The sequence below is a fragment of the Bombina bombina genome, chromosome 5, assembly GCF_027579735.1.
Source record: "Bombina bombina isolate aBomBom1 chromosome 5, aBomBom1.pri, whole genome shotgun sequence".
In the NCBI taxonomy this organism is placed as follows: Eukaryota; Metazoa; Chordata; class Amphibia; order Anura; family Bombinatoridae; genus Bombina; species Bombina bombina.
This window is the reverse complement of record NC_069503.1, coordinates 538,081,356-538,098,693: the sequence shown is the minus strand read 5'-3', so window position 1 is coordinate 538,098,693 and position 17,338 is coordinate 538,081,356. Positions and strand designations below refer to the sequence as shown.

The 17,338-nt window shown below is 35.2% G+C and overlaps 1 protein-coding gene across 1 annotated transcript in view; it reads right to left on the bottom strand.

Annotated features, from left to right (window-relative positions):
* ERP44 (endoplasmic reticulum protein 44) overlaps positions 1 to 17,338 on the bottom strand; it is an 88,227-nt gene that overhangs the window by 11,093 nt on the left and 59,796 nt on the right. Inside the window, exons 9-11 of the mRNA XM_053714475.1 lie at positions 13,529 to 13,640; positions 12,684 to 12,825; positions 8,000 to 8,105 (exon numbers count right to left, since the gene is read on the bottom strand). Of these exons, the coding sequence (XP_053570450.1) occupies positions 8,000 to 8,105; positions 12,684 to 12,825; positions 13,529 to 13,640 (360 nt within the window). The remainder of the gene's footprint in view (positions 1 to 7,999; positions 8,106 to 12,683; positions 12,826 to 13,528; positions 13,641 to 17,338) is intronic.

The window sequence follows — 17,338 nt, the reverse complement described above, 5'->3', positions numbered from 1 at the left end:
ACAGTGCAGCAAGAACAATTCATATTCATATATTTACACTTCCTTGCTTAGCTTGATAACCATTTGGTATAGCCATAGGTTAATGGTCTGTTTTTCTAGTGCAATCTAATGGATCTTCTTTTTGTAAAAATACAGTAAGCAGGTCTTTCTGAAACTATTTTGTAGTGACAGCTGTCAGATTACTGCACCTTCATTCACAGATTTATTTCTACACATTTTTGCCAAACGCAAAACAGTCATTGTGGCTTTTTTGTATTTATTTGCTTTTTAGGAAGATAATCTCCGTTGTTTATATTATCACTAGTGATCAAGTAGCTCACTGAAATACTGGTCCTATTTTAACATGTCTTTTGTGTTGTGTTTTTTGTTGTTGTTTTTTGCAGTTTAATAGTCATGAAGAAAACATAATTTATGTAAGAACTTACCTGATAAATTCATTTCTTTCATATTGGCAAGAGTCTATGAGCTAGTGACGTATGGGATATACAATCCTACCAGGAGGGGCAAAGTTTCCCAAACCTCAAAATGCCTATAAATACACCCCTCACCACACCCACAATTCAGTTTAACGAATAGCCAAGTAGTGGGGTGATAAAGAAAGTAGTAAAAAACATAATTTATGTAAGAACTTACCTGATAAATTCATTTCTTTCATATTAGCAAGAGTCCATGAGCTAGTGACGTATGGGATATACATTCCTACCAGGAGGGGCAAAGTTTCCCAAACCTCAAAATGCCTATAAATACACCTCTCACCACACCCACAAATCAGTTTAACGAATAGCCAAGAAGTGGGGTGATAAGAAAAAAGTGCGAAAGCATAAAAAACAAGGAATTGGAATAATTGTGCTTTATACAAAAAAATCATAACCACCACAAAAAAGGGTGGGCCTCATGGACTCTTGCTAATATGAAAGAAATGAATTTATCAGGTAAGTTCTTACATAAATGATGTTTTCTTTCATGTAATTAGCAAGAGTCCATGAGCTAGTGACGTATGGGATAATGACTACCCAAGATGTGGATCTTCCACGCAAGAGTCACTAGAGAGGGAGGGATAAAATAAAGACAGCCAATTCCGCTGAAAAATAATCCACACCCAAAATAAAGTTTAAATCTTATAATGAAGAAAACTGAAATTATAAGCAGAAGAATCAAACTGAAACAGCTGCCTGAAGTATTTTTCTACCAAAAACTGCTTCAGAAGAAGAATACACATCAAAATGGTAGAATTTAGTAAAAGTATGCAAAGAAGACCAAGTTGCTGCTTTGCAAATCTGATCACTCGAAGCTTCATTCCTAAACGCCCAGGAAGTAGAAACTGACCTAGTAGAATGAGATGTAATCCTTTGAGGCGGAGATTTACCCGACTCGACATAAGCATGATGAATTAAAGATTTCAACCAAGATGCCAAAGAAATGGCAGAGGCCTTCTGACCTTTCCTAGAACCGGAAAAGATAACAAATAGACTAGAAGTCTTTCGGAAATTCTTAGTAGCTTAAACATAATATTTCAAAGCTCTAACTACATCCAAAGAATGCAATGATCTCTCCTTAGAATTCTTAGGATTAGGACATAATGAAGGAACCACAATTTCTCTACTAATGTTGTTAGAATTCACAACCTTAGGTAAAAATTTAAAAGAAGTTCGCAACACCGCCTTATCCTGATGAAAAATCAGAAAAGGAGATTCACAAGAAAGAGATGGCCCAAAGAAAACAAAACTTTCCAAGAAAGTAATTTAATGTCCAGTGAATGCATAGGTTCAAACGGAAGAGCTTGAAGAGCCCCCAGAACCAAATTCAAACTCCAAGGAGGAGAAATTGACTTAATAACAGGTTTTATACGAACCAAAGCTTGTACAAAACAATGAATATCAGGAAGAATAGCAATCCTTCTGTGAAAAAGAACAGAAAGAGCAGAGATTTGTCCTTTCAATGAACTTGCAGACAAACCTTTATCCAAACCATCCTGAAAAAACTGAAAAATTCTCGGAATTCTAAAAGAATGCCAGGAAAAATGATGAGAAAGACACCAAGAAATGTAAGTCTTCCAGACTCGATAATATATCTTCCTAGATACAGATCTACGAGCCTGTAACATAGTATTAATCACAGAGTCAGAGAAACCTCTTTGACTAAGAATCAAGCGTTCAATCTCCATACCTTTAAATTTAAGGATTTGAGATCCTGATGGTAAAAAAGGACCTTGTGACAGAAGGTCTGGTCTTAACGGAAGAGTCCACGGTTGGCAAGAAGCCATGCGGACAAGATCCGTATGCCAAAACCTGTGAGGCCATGCTGGAGCCACCAGCAGAAAAAACGAGCATTCCTTCAGAAACTTGGAAATTACTCTAGGAAGAAGAACTAGAGGCGGAAAGATACTTCCAAGGAAGTAACAATGCGTCCACTGCTTCCGCCTGAGGATCCCTGGATCTGGACAGATACCTGGGAAGTTTCTTGTTTAGATGAGAAGCCATCAGATTTATTTATGGAAGTCCCCACATTTGAACAATCTGAAGAAACACCTCTGGGTGAAGAGAACACTCGCCCGGATGTAACGTTTGGCGACTGAGATAATCCGCTTCCCAATTGTCAATACCTGGGATATGAACCGCAGAGATTAGACAGGAGCTGGATTCCGCCCATACCAGTATTCGAGATACTTTTTTCATAGCCAGAGGACTGTGAGTCCCTCCTTGATGATTGATATATGCCACAGCTGTGACATTGTCTGTCTGAAAACAAATGAACGATTCTCTCTTTAGAAGAGGCCATGACTGAAGAGCTCTGAAAATTGCACGGAGTTCCAAAATATTGATTGGTAATCTCACCTCCTGAGATTTCCCAAACCCCTTGTGCTGTCAGAAACCCCCATACAGCTCCCCAACCTGTCAGACTTGCATCTGTTGAGATCACAGTCCAGGTTGGAAGAAAAAAAGAAGCCCCCTGAACTAAACGATGGTGGTCTGTACCACGTCAGAGGGTGTCGAACAATCAGTTTTAAAGATATTAAATGAGATATCTTTGTATAATCCCGGCACCACTGGTTCAGGATACAGAGCTGAAGAGGTCGCATGTGAAAATGAGCAAAGGGGAACACGTCCAATGCAGCAGTCATAAGAACCTAGAATTTCCATGCATAAGGCTACCGAAGGGAATGATTGAGACTGAAGGTTTCGATAAGCTGAAACCAATTTCAGACGTCTCCTGTCCAACAGAGACAGAGTCATGGACACTGAATCTATCCGGAAATCTAAAAAAGGTTACTCTTGTCTGAGGAATCAACAAACTTTTTGGTTAATTGATCCTCCAACCATGTTCTTGAAGAAACAACACTCATAAAAAGCTGGAAAGGATCTTTCCATTGAAAAATGAGCAAAGGGAATTGAATCCAATGCTGTTAAAACTTCTATGCATATATAGCAACTGAAGGAAATAATAGAGACTAAAGGTACCGACAGACGGAACCCAATACAAATTGTCCCTTGTCTGATAGAGACAAAGATAGTGACATAAACCATCTGGAAACCTAAAAAAGGTGACCCTTGCGTGAGGAATCAAGAGCTTTTGAAAAAAGATCCTCTAACTATGTCCTGAAGAGCAAGTGAAACATATGAGATTCCGCATCCTCAGGAAATAATCTGAATGAAAACAGAAAAATGAAGAATATGCATTTATTGTATCTAATGAAAACAAATAATGCTATCAATGACCACAAAAAGGCAGAATAGTTTGAATAAAACTCCAAAACCCAGTTCCTAGAAAAGGAACTGGAAGAAAAACCCCAGAAGATTTCAGGTCTGAGCAGCGCTTGAACCCCATGGGTACCCAGCCATGCTTCAACAGTATCCAAAACATATAGGACAGAAACACACTGAAAGAAAGTGTTAGCCTTACTGGAATAAAATCAAAGAAATTTGGACAAAATAGAACCAAATAAATTTCAAAGAAGTCTTAACCTGCCCCTTACCAGCCAAGCTGGAATACGGCACGTACATCGCAACATTAGGGAGCTAATTTCGAACCCCAATTAAAAACATGTTACTTGGGAAAGAACTCAGGATTCGTTCTTTAATAAGAACAACCAAACACAATAAGCTTAAAGTTTTAGTCTTAGAACTCAATCTTGAAGCCCATAGTAACAGTTAAGAATTGAATCCAATTATAATTGATTATCATAGAACAAAAGAAATATGGATTTTCTTTTTTTTTTTTTTTTTTAAAAACACAAAATTCTTCTAGCTAAAATAGCTAAAGACATAGATTAACCCTCATTTGCGAATATATTCAATAAAATGAAGACACAAATGAAATCATTAGCATGATAGTCCAGTTTAAAGGACCAGTCAAAACAGAGGACTTGCAAAATGCAAAACAACAAGACAAATGCAACAGCACCTAGTCTAGTAAATGTTGTCCCTTTAACAATGCTAAAATAAATCATAATCTGATACTTGATCTTAAAGTAAACAGAAAAAATGAAGCAATTGCAATATCACAGGACCAAGAAAAGTACCTGAAACTAAATTTTCCAAAAATAAGATACAACTATATAAAGGAAAATAAATACTATTTTGCTATAAAAATAATAGCATAATTAGTAGGAGTAGAGATAGCTCCAATAAATTGGAGAACCCTCCAAATTGAATTTAACTGCTGACAAAGAATAAAAAATAAAAGAAAATTCTCAGCCTATTCCATTCCCTAGTATGGGGAATTGGAAAGAAAACCTCTGAAATCACAGAAGAATAAAAAGGCAGAAATAGTGTCAGCTAGTCTTAAAGAACTAGTTACCTTAATATCCAAAATAATCAACACCTCTTCAACAAAGAACAAATGTACTTTAATAATAAAAAAATTATATAAAAAAGTAGATTTGTTAGTGTCAATATCTGATGAAGAGAATTTCTCAAAGAGAAAAAAACATCATCAGAGAAGGATAAATCAGTATGTTGTTGGTCATTTGAAACTTCAATAATTAAAAAAGAAGTGAAAAAGACCTAAAAATCGTATTAGAAGGCACGACATAGCCTTAATCAGAAAAAATATTTCTTATAAATCTTCTAAACATTTCTTGCACTTAAGAATGGAAATGTATAAAGCATAAATACTAATGGAATCGGCATGTAAAAGTATATCATAATAACTTATTACAAACCATAGCTAAAGATAAACATTTATAACATTTAAAATAAAAGAACTTAGCTTTGGTAGAACTGAAACTCAGTTAAGCATTTTTCCAGAAGTGGCTTCTGACTCAGGGACAAACGGAGACATCTTGCAATATGTAATAGAGAAAACAACATATAAAGCAAAATTGAACAAATTCCTTAAATGACAGTTTCAGGAATGGGAAAAAATGCCAGTGAACAAGCTTCTAGCAACCAGAAGCAATAAATAATAAGACTTAAATAATGTGGAGACAATAGTGCCGCCCATATTTTTTAGCGCCAAAAAAGACGCCCACATTATTTGGCGCCTAAATGATTTTGGCGCCAAAAATGACGCCACATCCGGAACGCCGACACTTTTGGTGCAAAAAAAGATCAAAAAAATGAAGCAACTTCCGGCGACACGTATGACGCCGGAAACAGAAAAAAAAAACTCTCCCGGTCTGCAGGCAGTCAAAAGGATGTCACATGATCACATAGGAATGTTTGTGTTTGTATCCTTTTGACTGCCTGCAGACCGGCAGAGAACGGAAATAGTTACCTGCGGAAAGGTGTTGTAGCAATAGTGAATCACCTGTGCAGAGAGTGGATTTAATGTCAAAGGTTGCAGGAAGTAGCATCTTGAAAAAGACCCAGAAGGGGTTGAAACGCGTAGAGGACTTACCTGCTACTGTTTGTGATTTTTTGGAGGACCGAAGCTGAAGTGAACTCTCTGTACCCTGGCGTACAGAGGACATCCTGTGGAAACAAACACTTGCGCAAGTGGTCACCTAGGACCCGGAACCGGGTGACGTCACTCACGGGATTTTCGCTGAGCAGACATCTAAAGGAGCAGCCGGAGTGTCGGGCCAGGTAAGGATATCGCTGGCAGACACTTGTAAGAAGGTAGGAGAGCATCCTGGCTAAGTTATAAATACTTGATTGCCTATTAACTAAGGGAACATTAAGGAAGGAGCTCTATACCATTGTGGGCTTTTATTTGTGACCAAAAAAGACTGGGGATATAACGGCATCATTCAGAAACATTAACATTTATATCTTTGGATTTACAATAATTAAACCCACATTATCATTCCGGACCATCTTCTTTGGGGGATCCCCTTGAATTACTAACACCAAGATTAGAACACAGTCATTATAGGTGTTCTCCGCCAGCCACATTTGATTTGGGGAATCTGAGGGGTTATGTATAGTGTGTATGTTTAATCCGGTTTTATTTTATGTATGATTGATTGTTATATGGATTGTATGTGTCAACCTTTTATGCATTGACTTATTAAATATCACATCTGTGTTTTACTAAATATTGTCACTTGATCATTGATTGCACTTTGATATACTGCATTTATTTCACTTTGATTTTTCACTTGGATAAATTGTTTTTATATATATGTACGTAGATATTTTCCTTTATTTTTAATTATTACCGATTTTTTATCACAGATTTTGCACATAAATAGTATTTAAACGTATCCCTTAAGGGTCATTGGCATTTTTGGATTTTTAATTTTTTGGATTGTTTTAACTGGTAACGATACAGTGAATTTTACATTTATTTATATCTATATATCCTACGGCTCTATAGCGCCTCCTATATCCACCAATTTCCTTATATGACAGTTTCAGGAATGGGAAAAAAATGCAAACAGCATAGCCCTCTGATAAAGAAAAAAGGCAAGAGGCATATAGGAATGGGGTTTTAAATAATGAAAATATTTGGCACCAAGTATGATGCACAACACAAACATAAAAAAATTTTTGGTGCTAACATCATCCGGAAATGACACACTCGCGTCATTGAAGACGCAACCTTGTGAAAGGACTCGCCGTCAACTAAGATGCCGGAAGTGATGAATTTGCGTCATCGAACGTGACTTTGCGCCCAAATAATTTTGCGCTAAAAATAACGCAATATACTTTGGCATTTTGGGCCCTTGTGAGCATAATTCTCCCCGCGAATTTAAAATGACAGTCAATTGAAAAAAAGACTATACCCCAGGTAAGAAATAAATTTTTACTAAAAAATGCATTTCCCAGATATGAAACTGGCCGTCTGCAAAAGGAAATATACTGAAAACCTGAATCATGGCAAATATAAGTACAATACATATATTTAGAACTTTATATTAATGCATAAAGTGCCAAACCATAGCTGAGAGTGTCTTAAGTAATGAAAACATACTTACCAAAAGACACCCATCCACATATAGCAGATAGCCAAACCAGTACTGAAATTGTTATCAGTAGAGGTAATGGAATATGAGAGTATATCGTCAATCTGAATAAGGGAGGTAAGAGATGAATCACTACGACCGATAACAGAGAACCTATGAAATAGATCCCAGTGAGGAAAACCATTGCATTCAGTAGGTGATACTCCCTTCACATCCCTCTGACATTCACTGTACTCTGAGAGGAATCTGGCTTCAAAATGCTGAGAAGCGCATATCCACATAGAAATCTTAGCACAAATTTACTTCACCACCTCCATAGGAAGCAAAGTTTGTAAAACTGAATTGTGGGTGTGGTGAGGGGTGTATTTATAGGCATTTTGAGGTTTGGGAAACTTTGCCCCTCCTGATAGGATTGTATATCCCATACGTCACTAGCTCATGGACTCTTGCCAATTACATGAAAGAAATATAATATAGATATGTACTGGATTTTTACATCAGTATCAGTGCATATTCTTCTTTATAGTAGTGTCTATTACATGCAGGTGTATGAAAATTGGTGTATACTGTCCCTTTAAATTGAACAATCCTGTAATGTCTTCTCCCTCTCCATAAACAAACAAACCAAACAAAAAAATCAATATCATTTACCTGTTGATCAGGAGCTATATCAGTTGGATCTGGTCCATGATGAAATTCTCTATGCAATTTTCCAGAATGTAGATCCAACACAAACTGTTTTAGCTTACCGGAAATACTAAAATAAATCCATGAAAATATAGAGATTAACATACAAAATTTTAATTTCCACAGAATTTCAAAAGCAAAAATAAATTTTTCCTTACAGTTGTTTTGACTAGGGACATATAAGCATAGAAATAAAACAAAAAAAGAACATCAGTATGAATACATTATTACTTGGTAAAGATTTAGTATGAAAGAGAAATGATTGCAAAATAATTCCATAGAGGTAAATAATTGTATGCATTTTTTATTCAATTACTTCCATAACCCGTTAAAATTAATAATATATTCCATGTTCTACTTTGTAGTGGTAAGTCCGTTAGATCATGATTTACTATCCTAAAGACACCATCACAAAATCAGGCCCACTGGGAAGTCATATGGCATCAAACATTTATTAAAGACCATAGTTAATATGTTGGGACAGTGCTATAGGTCACTGCAAGCCATGCATTAAGGTCAAAACTGTGGAACTTTCCCATCCACAACTAATTATTCTGTATGGTATTGTGATAGAATATGACAGAGATAAATCTTCCATTTCTGATACATATTTATACCTATTAGTGACATCATAGTAACTAAAAAAGTAGTAGTTCTCCCTTATGTATGTACTGTTACACTTTCTTCCACTTTGGTCAAATGCTGGACTTCTGTATCAGTGAAATGATGTGGGAGAGACCTAGGGGCCTATTTACTATGGTGCGAGCGGACATGATCCGATATAGCGGATCATGACTGCTGCACAACGATAAATGCAGACAGATTTATCGCCGGGAAAACGGGGCATCAAGCTTGATAGCTATGCCCCCAAGACTCTACCACTCCTAATAGGATTACGTTATCCAATTATTTTATTTAACTCTAAATGTAAAGAAAGCATAAAATGATATGTAACTTCTAAACTGTTTAAAAAATGTAACTTTCCTGCTTTCTATTGTGTGCGCTAATCCAAAGTGCTAGGTACAGCTGTCAAAAAGTCAGAAACATCTGTGAAAGTGCACTGATTCTATCACTGGATACAACAATACAAGGTTCTGTAATGGGTTACAATAAGAGAAATGTTCTGTGTGCAGTGAATAGACACATGCACAATATATTGCAATATTACAATGACAAAGGGTCATCAGAGATCAGACACATTATATATTATATGTGGTAAAATGACCACAGACTTTAACAGCAGATAAACATGCTGTATGGGAATGTGTTAGATTTAAAGGACCAGTCAACACAGTAGATTTGCATAATCAACAAATGCAAGATAACAAGACAATGCAATAGCACTTAGTCTGAACTTCAAATGAATAGATTTTTTTTCTGACAATTATGTCTATTTCCACTCCCCCTGTACCATGTGACAGGCATCAGCCAATCACAAATGCATACACGTACCATGTGACAGCCATCAGCCAATCACAAATGCATATATACTTATTCTGTGAATTCTTGCACATGCTCAGTAGGAGCTGGTGACTCAAAAAGTTTAAATATAAAAAGACTGCAATTTTTTTTAATGGAAGTAAATTGGAAAGTTGTTTAAAATTGCCTGCTCTATCTGAATAATGAAAGTTTAATTTTGACTTGAGTGTCCCTTTAATAAAGTATCATTGTTTCAGTAGTGTTTAATAAACATGAATTATTTCTGCCAAACCAATAATAAAATGTTCTAATATGCTAGTTCTCTGCAAGCAATATTGAAATAAGAAAAGAATATGTGTTTAACCCACACAAAATGATTGGCTGATACACAAATATGCTGCCTATTATTGGCTCAGCAGCACAAAGGAGTAAATTAAAGGGACATGAAACCAAGATTTTGTCTTTCATGATTAAGACAGAGCCTTCAATTTTAAACAGCTTTCAAATCCACTTCTATTATCTATTTTGTTTCGTTATTTTGGTATCTTTTTTTAAAAAAAAGCATACCTAGGTAGGCTATGAAGCAGCAATGCCTTACTGGGAGCTAGCTGCTAATTGGTGGTGGCAGGCATTTGCCTCGCACCACTGGCTCACTTGATGTGTTCAGCTAGTTCCCAGTAGTGCATTGCTGCTCCTTCAACAAAAGACAAACCAATAGAAAGAAGCAAATTTGATAATAGAAGTAAATGGTAAAGTTGTTTAAAATCTTATGCTCAATCGAATCATAAAATAAAAATTTAGGATTTCATGTCCCTTTAATATAATCGTAATATGTTGACATTATATAATTACGCTATTGTTTACAACTAGCGCATTACAGAAATTCCTTTGTGCTAATTACTTGTTTGTGCACTTATCTGGTGGGAAGGGACCAGAGACCTGATATAATCAAGACTCATTTCAAACTACTTTCGAGATATACACTAAATAATACAGTATTATGTGTCTAATGCCCGATACATAAGGAACTACAACAAAACACAAATTTATTTCCTGTATTTTAGTACTGTTTGTTCTACCAAACATCATAATTACTAATTTGACAGGTATTGACTCTATAAAGATTAAATTATATAAAACACAGTTCCTTATTGTGGTTTAAAGAGGATTTTTTTTTATGATCCCTACAATTTATTACACCTGGGACTCTTTTCTTAATTAAAACATCAGGTGGCCCTTGTTAAGACTAATTTACATAGTTAATTTATTAGTAAGCACTGCCTTTTTAACATGAATACAAAATATAACCGGTTTCTAATACTTACTTAAGATCACCAATATAATAAAATTAATAAAATAAATGGATTAATGTAAAAAGTCCCCTTATAATTTATGATTTCTCACAATTTGTTTACGTCTATAATAAATTAAAGCTTAATTCAAAAGTAATTTACAATTATAATTAAATTAATGCCTTAATCTAATCCATTTGTTTAAATGCAACCAACCCCCCTAAAATGGGAAAATAACATTTAGATCGTATAACTTTAGCTTATTTATATGATTAATTAAATAATTAATTTGACTCCTTAATCATTCCAGAATCCTTATTTGTTTATTTACTAAGAAAGAGTTGTCTAACTAAGATTTTAAACAAGCAATGTGCCAAGAAAAAGCAAAGGATGTTTAAATTATCACCTAGAAATAACATCATGAATAATTCCTTCATAGAACAGATAAAAAAGTAAACATTCCAAAAATAGTTTTAATGGACATTAAAGGGACAGTACGATGTACAATTGCATTTTCTGGTTTATTTGTGTATATGATTTAGCCGTTTTTGTACTTTAAAACCACAGCCTATTACAATGGGATGAGCTTGCAGGTAAAATTATCTCATTATGTTATCACTTTGTTTACACACACTTGCATCCTTATCTTAAATCTGTCTGTAACCCAAAGACCAATACTTAGAGAGAACAGTGGAAAAGTAACATTTTATTACTTAACTAGCTCATGCACCTCACTGGGAGTGTAATTTCTTCTGCTGGCTCTGTTTACTTAGGCCTGGAAGTAAGACCAGAATCTTTCAGTATAGGTGGGGGTACCACAGGCTAAATCAGCTATTTTAAATGCTGAAATAAGGGTAAAGGAGCTACTTGTAAATAATTTAATACACTCCAGCAGGTAAAATGGATTCAATGGGAACAAATTAAAGGGGAGAAAAATTCGGGGTAAACTGTCACTTTAAAGTTTTTATTTCTTTATTGCCCTTAAAAGCAGGCATTTTAAAATGTTTAAGTTTTTATTTTTTTAAAAATAGATGTTCTTATTCTTGAAAGAAAAAAAATTTTTTGATTCAAAACTTGCAAAGTGATCACCCATCCCAGTGACCGACAGTGAGGTTTTCTACATGCTCCCCCTAAACTAGCAGGTTATAGGGAAGTTCTCGCAAAGAGGCGTGGGAGCTTTTTTAATTGCCAGTTGCCACTATCATGTCCAATTTGGGGTCTTGTACTCTTAGGGCTAGATTACAAGTGGAGCGCTAATTTATTGTGCGCCCGTACAAGTGGCTGATTGTTGCTACGGCGAGCTCACGGTAGCAATTAGTGCTCTGAAAATTAACCAGAGAACAGATCATTTTTATTTAAAGAAAATAGCATTTTCTGGACTAAGCAGTTTTTAGGGGTTAAAAGTTAAACACATAACTATATGAAAGCGCGCTTTCGTGAGCGCAATGCTTCCACGCTATGTGAACGTGAGGTTGCGTTCGCATTGGGGCTAATTTGTAATACCAAATCACATTTCATGAAAGATTTCTAAATTTGGCATTTTTTTGCGTGTGTCTGCCTCTCAATCTAAAGGGCATAAATTATTAACTATAAAATAGAATTTACAAAATAGTGTTAAAATGTTCACAATACCAAAAAACAAAAAAATAGCATGTACAATGTTTCAGGCTCTGTGCAGGTCTGTAGCAGAAAGGCATTGTGTTCTCACGCATGATAATACGGTCATACTTGCATGCGCAATGTGGAAAGATACTAAAAAACAAACTGTGTATTTTATACTACACATTGATCTTGCAGGATCTGTCTGTATCAGAATCGGATGTGTAGCAAAAATGAGGCAAATAACAGGATGTGATACAGAATTACATTAATTACCCTATATTGAATACAATTAGGAATCTTTATTAAAAAAAAAAAAAGAATGCTTTAATACTTACGACAAATCCTTATAATCTGAAAAGACATACATATGCCTAAAGCTATCAATGGCTATTACAGGACAATCAGCAGGAGTCTTCTGTATATGCAAAAGAGGATGTCTGAATTTATCACAGTCAGCATGTAGAAAATTGATTGTGCCTATAGAGAGAATAAAAATAAAAAGGCCAAAAACATACATTAAAATCAGCATTTATTTAAAAGAATAAATAAAAAAAGAATCAGACCCCCCCCACACACACACACCATCTGTATAATTGTATCTATGGTACTAAAGCTGACGTCTTGCAGTAGGTCACAATCCTCACTCCTGCCACTGTTCAACATTTCAGTAATTTAGTAAAGTGGAGACCTATAAAACCCTCTTCTTAAGTGACGGTTCTGGGGGGGGGGGTGCAAAGAATCACCCAATTTTCTATTTTGCACCCGAATTGGGCTGAGGAGGAGGGTAAAAACTTAAAAATGATTATTCCCTGTCCTTTTAGGCAGGCCAAGTCCCACAACTGTCTAACCACACCCCTGGACCACCTGGCTCTGCCCTCAGAACACCTGTGATCCACCTGCCCTGACCATGCCTATAGAATACCCTAAGTATGGCCCCGCGCACCCTGTCCCCACTTAACACCTGCAACTCCTCCAAGGAGTTATTGCCCCTCCCATAATAAGCTTTCTTGAACCGCCACTGTTCTCATTTCCAGGAGGCAAAATGGGATAAAGTATCTACATAATGTATATTCCATACATTGAAAGTATTTTAATTGTAGTAAGTCAATTTTCTAACACATACAATTAATAAGGTTAGATTTAAAAAAAACAACAACAACAAAAAACATTTTCATAGTACCTTTTTCACTAATTAATTGTCGAGCAACTTCTTGTTGGAAATTTTCTAAACTCGCGGTATCATCTTTCATATGGAAAAGTATAAGAAATGGAAGTCCTTCTTCTGTCAATTCCTGCATAAAAACTTCCATTAACAAAATGTGCAGTCTTTCTATATTTACACTTATTGAGTCACCAGCTCCTACTGAGCATGTGCAAGAATTTACAGAATATGTATATTCATTTGTTATTGGCTGATGGCTGTCACGTGATACAGGAGGAGTGGACTAAGTGCTATTGCATTGTCTTTTTATCATGCAATTGTTGATTATACGAATCTACTGTATTTACTGGTCCTTTAAAGGGACATTATACACTCATTTTTACTTTGCATAAATGTTTTGTAGATGATCTATTTATATAGCCCATAAAGTTTTTTTGTTTTTAAATGAATAGTTTTGCTTATTTTTAAATAACATTGCACTGATTTTCAGACCCCTAACCAAGCCCCAAAGTTTTAGGAGAATACCATCAGCTACCTACTCCAGCTTGCTCCTGTTTGTGTAAAGGGTCTTTTCATAAGCAAAGGAAGGGGGAGGGGGGAGTGTCTGATATTTCCCACTAGCAGAGGGTGTTGCAGTAACCTTTTAAACAGAGCTAAACTGACAGCTTCTAAGTACGTTTTTAAAAGGTTTTATACTGGATTTTTATATCAGTATCTGTGCATCTTATTCTTTATAGTAGTGTCTATTACATGCAGGTATATGAAAATGGGTGTATACTGTCCCTTTAAATTCAAGGAAGTATGCATGCTAGTTTTCAATCACTTAATTGAACATTTCATTTTAGAGATAGTAAATATAGCAGTAAATGCTGGGCATGTGCATTCGGATAAATCACGATGATTCGAATGGGAAGGCGGCACCCTCTTGCGGCTTTCCGCTCTATTCTTTCTGCTTATGAAAGGTCAACACATTAACATCTGAATTTGCACAGATCTTAGTAGCTAGCTGAACACATCTGGTGAGCCTATGACAAGTGCAGCCACCAATCAGCAGCTAGCTCCCAGTAGTGCAAAGCAAATTAGAGAATAGAAGTAAATTGAAACGTTGTTTAAAATTGTATGTTCTGAATCATGGAAACATTTTTTGGTTTTTATGCCCTTTTTATCGAAGAGAGAATTGTGTATAATATATATATATATACACATACACACATACATACATAATCTATATAAATATATATTATAGTAATGTAAAATTGTCACCATGAACTCATTAAATAAAGCTTGGAAAAAAAATTGATCTTAAAATCTTTTTACAAATTGATATTCTATGGTTCATAGTTCATAAATATTCAGAATTTATTGTTAATAAAAATGTCAGGAGCAGACTAGCATTTCTCCACAATTATTTTCACAATATTAACAAACTCAGTTTTCATAAAACAGATATCAATTGTATTTTTTATTATTGAAGTATTATTGTAAATAAATGTTAACAAATTTAGCACTGCAGAATAAAGACTTAAAAAGTCTCATCATTTATTAGTTTTCAAATAGATGTTGCTAAGCAACAGGTCAGGGTTCTTTGGTATGGAAGAGTAGCTCACTAGCTAAATAAACACCATGTAAGGAGCTACAATAGCTTAAAATGCTTATAAAGAAAGTGCACTGTTTCTAGGTATCCACACCAGCCTGTGGGAAAAGCAAACTAAAAAGTGTACACAGATGCCAGAAAAAGGAAACTTTTTTTTTCCCAATGAATAACTATTGTTTCTATACATTGATCTATTAGAAATGAATTTTATTCTCATGGGCTCATTTTAAAAGAGAAAATGATAAAGTGTTTTGATGGGTGACATAATAATACATATTTGCTTACATGTGCAATAAAGTGTATTTTGTCTTGTCCATAATTGTAGAAAAATAGCCCACTACTAGTCTTATCTACAGTATAAGTACTAAACCCATATATTTTAATGGTAGTATTAGTGTAAATGCTTAATTCAGTAAAGTTTACAATCACTTTAAAGGAACACTCAAGTCAAAATTAAACTTTTATGATTCAGATAAAGCATGTAATTTTAAACAGCTTTCCAATTTACTTCCATTAACAAAATGTGCACAGCCTTTTTATATTTACGTTTTTTGAGTCACCAGCTCCTACTGAGCATGTGCAAGAATTCACAGAATAAACGTATATGCATTTGTGATTGGCTGATGGCTGTCACATGATATCAAAGGAGTAGAAATAGACATAACTGAAATTTGTCAGAAAAAAACCTCATTAGTCCAGACTAAGTGATATTACATTGTCTTTTTTGCATGCATTTGTTGTTTATGCAAATCTACTGTATTGGCTGGTCCTTTAAATGGAAGCAAAATTGCTCAGTAAAAAACAAATTAAAACGCTAAACATTGTTTTCATTTATACTAACAGACAATAAGAATGTTGTTTTTTTTAAAGTTCTTCTGTTTTTATGGCTGTGGTGCTGCTGTCAATTTTAACTTTTTTAGACATATTTAAATGGTACTCTATTATATATGTGGTATATTTTTTGAATGCAATAACCGTCACCTTTTAGCCAAGTGATTACAGCAGACTAAGGAATAAATTAACATGAAACAATATTTAAAACAAATTAATAATCCACTAGTAAATCTCTCTAAATTAAGACATGTATGAGCTCAGAAGTAATGTTTTATTGTGGGGGCAAAAAAAATAAAATCATTCCAGTTATTATTATGAATTACATTTTTTGTTATTAAATACAAAAGTACAAAAAGTATCAATTTTGCAACATTACAGATAAAGAAAAAAAGAGTGAAGTAATATTTGATAATAATCGGACAATCAAACCATCTAAAGCGGTCTTTAGGTTAGTCTACTGATCGATGTAACAAAGTAGATGAGGTTGAAAAAATCAAGATCAACCTATACAAAGCTTAATATACTTACAATAAAAGCTCCAGTTCAGCTTGAATTAACCCCATTAAAAAGGTGACCCATTTAACACAAGCAATCATATCCCTGGATTCTGTTTCTAGCCAGAAATGTATCTAACCCATGTTTAAATGTATCTAAGGTATTGGTATTTACTACCTCCTTAGGTAATGAGTTCCACAATTTGATTGCTCTTACAGTGAAAACAACGTTTACGTGACAGGAGATTAAGGGGCCAATTTATCATCGGTTTATCTGACATGATCCGCTCAGCGGATCATGTCCAAGTATAAAGAATATTCCAGCCTCCAATTTCTTTAAAAACAGAATTTATGTTTACCTGATAAATTACTTTCTCCAACGGTGTGTCCGGTCCACGGCGTCATCCTTACTTGTGGGATATTCTCTTCCCCAACAGGAAATGGCAAAGAGCCCAGCAAAGCTGGTCACATGATCCCTCCTAGGCTCCGCCTACCCCAGTCATTCGACCGACGTTAAGGAGGAATATTTGCATAGGAGAAACCATATGTTACCGTGGTGACTGTAGTTAAAGAAAATAAATTATCAGACCTGATTAAAAAAACCAGGGCGGGCCGTGGACCGGACACACCGTTGGAGAAAGTAATTTATCAGGTAAACATAAATTCTGTTTTCTCCAACATAGGTGTGTCCGGTCCACGGCGTCATCCTTACTTGTGGGAACCAATACCAAAGCTTTAGGACACGGATGAAGGGAGGGAGCAAATCAGGTCACCTAAATGGAAGGCACCACGGCTTGCAAAACCTTTCTCCCAAAAATAGCCTCAGAAGAAGCAAAAGTATCAAATTTGTAAAATTTAGAAAAAGTGTGCAGTGAAGACCAAGTCGCTGCCTTACATATCTGATCA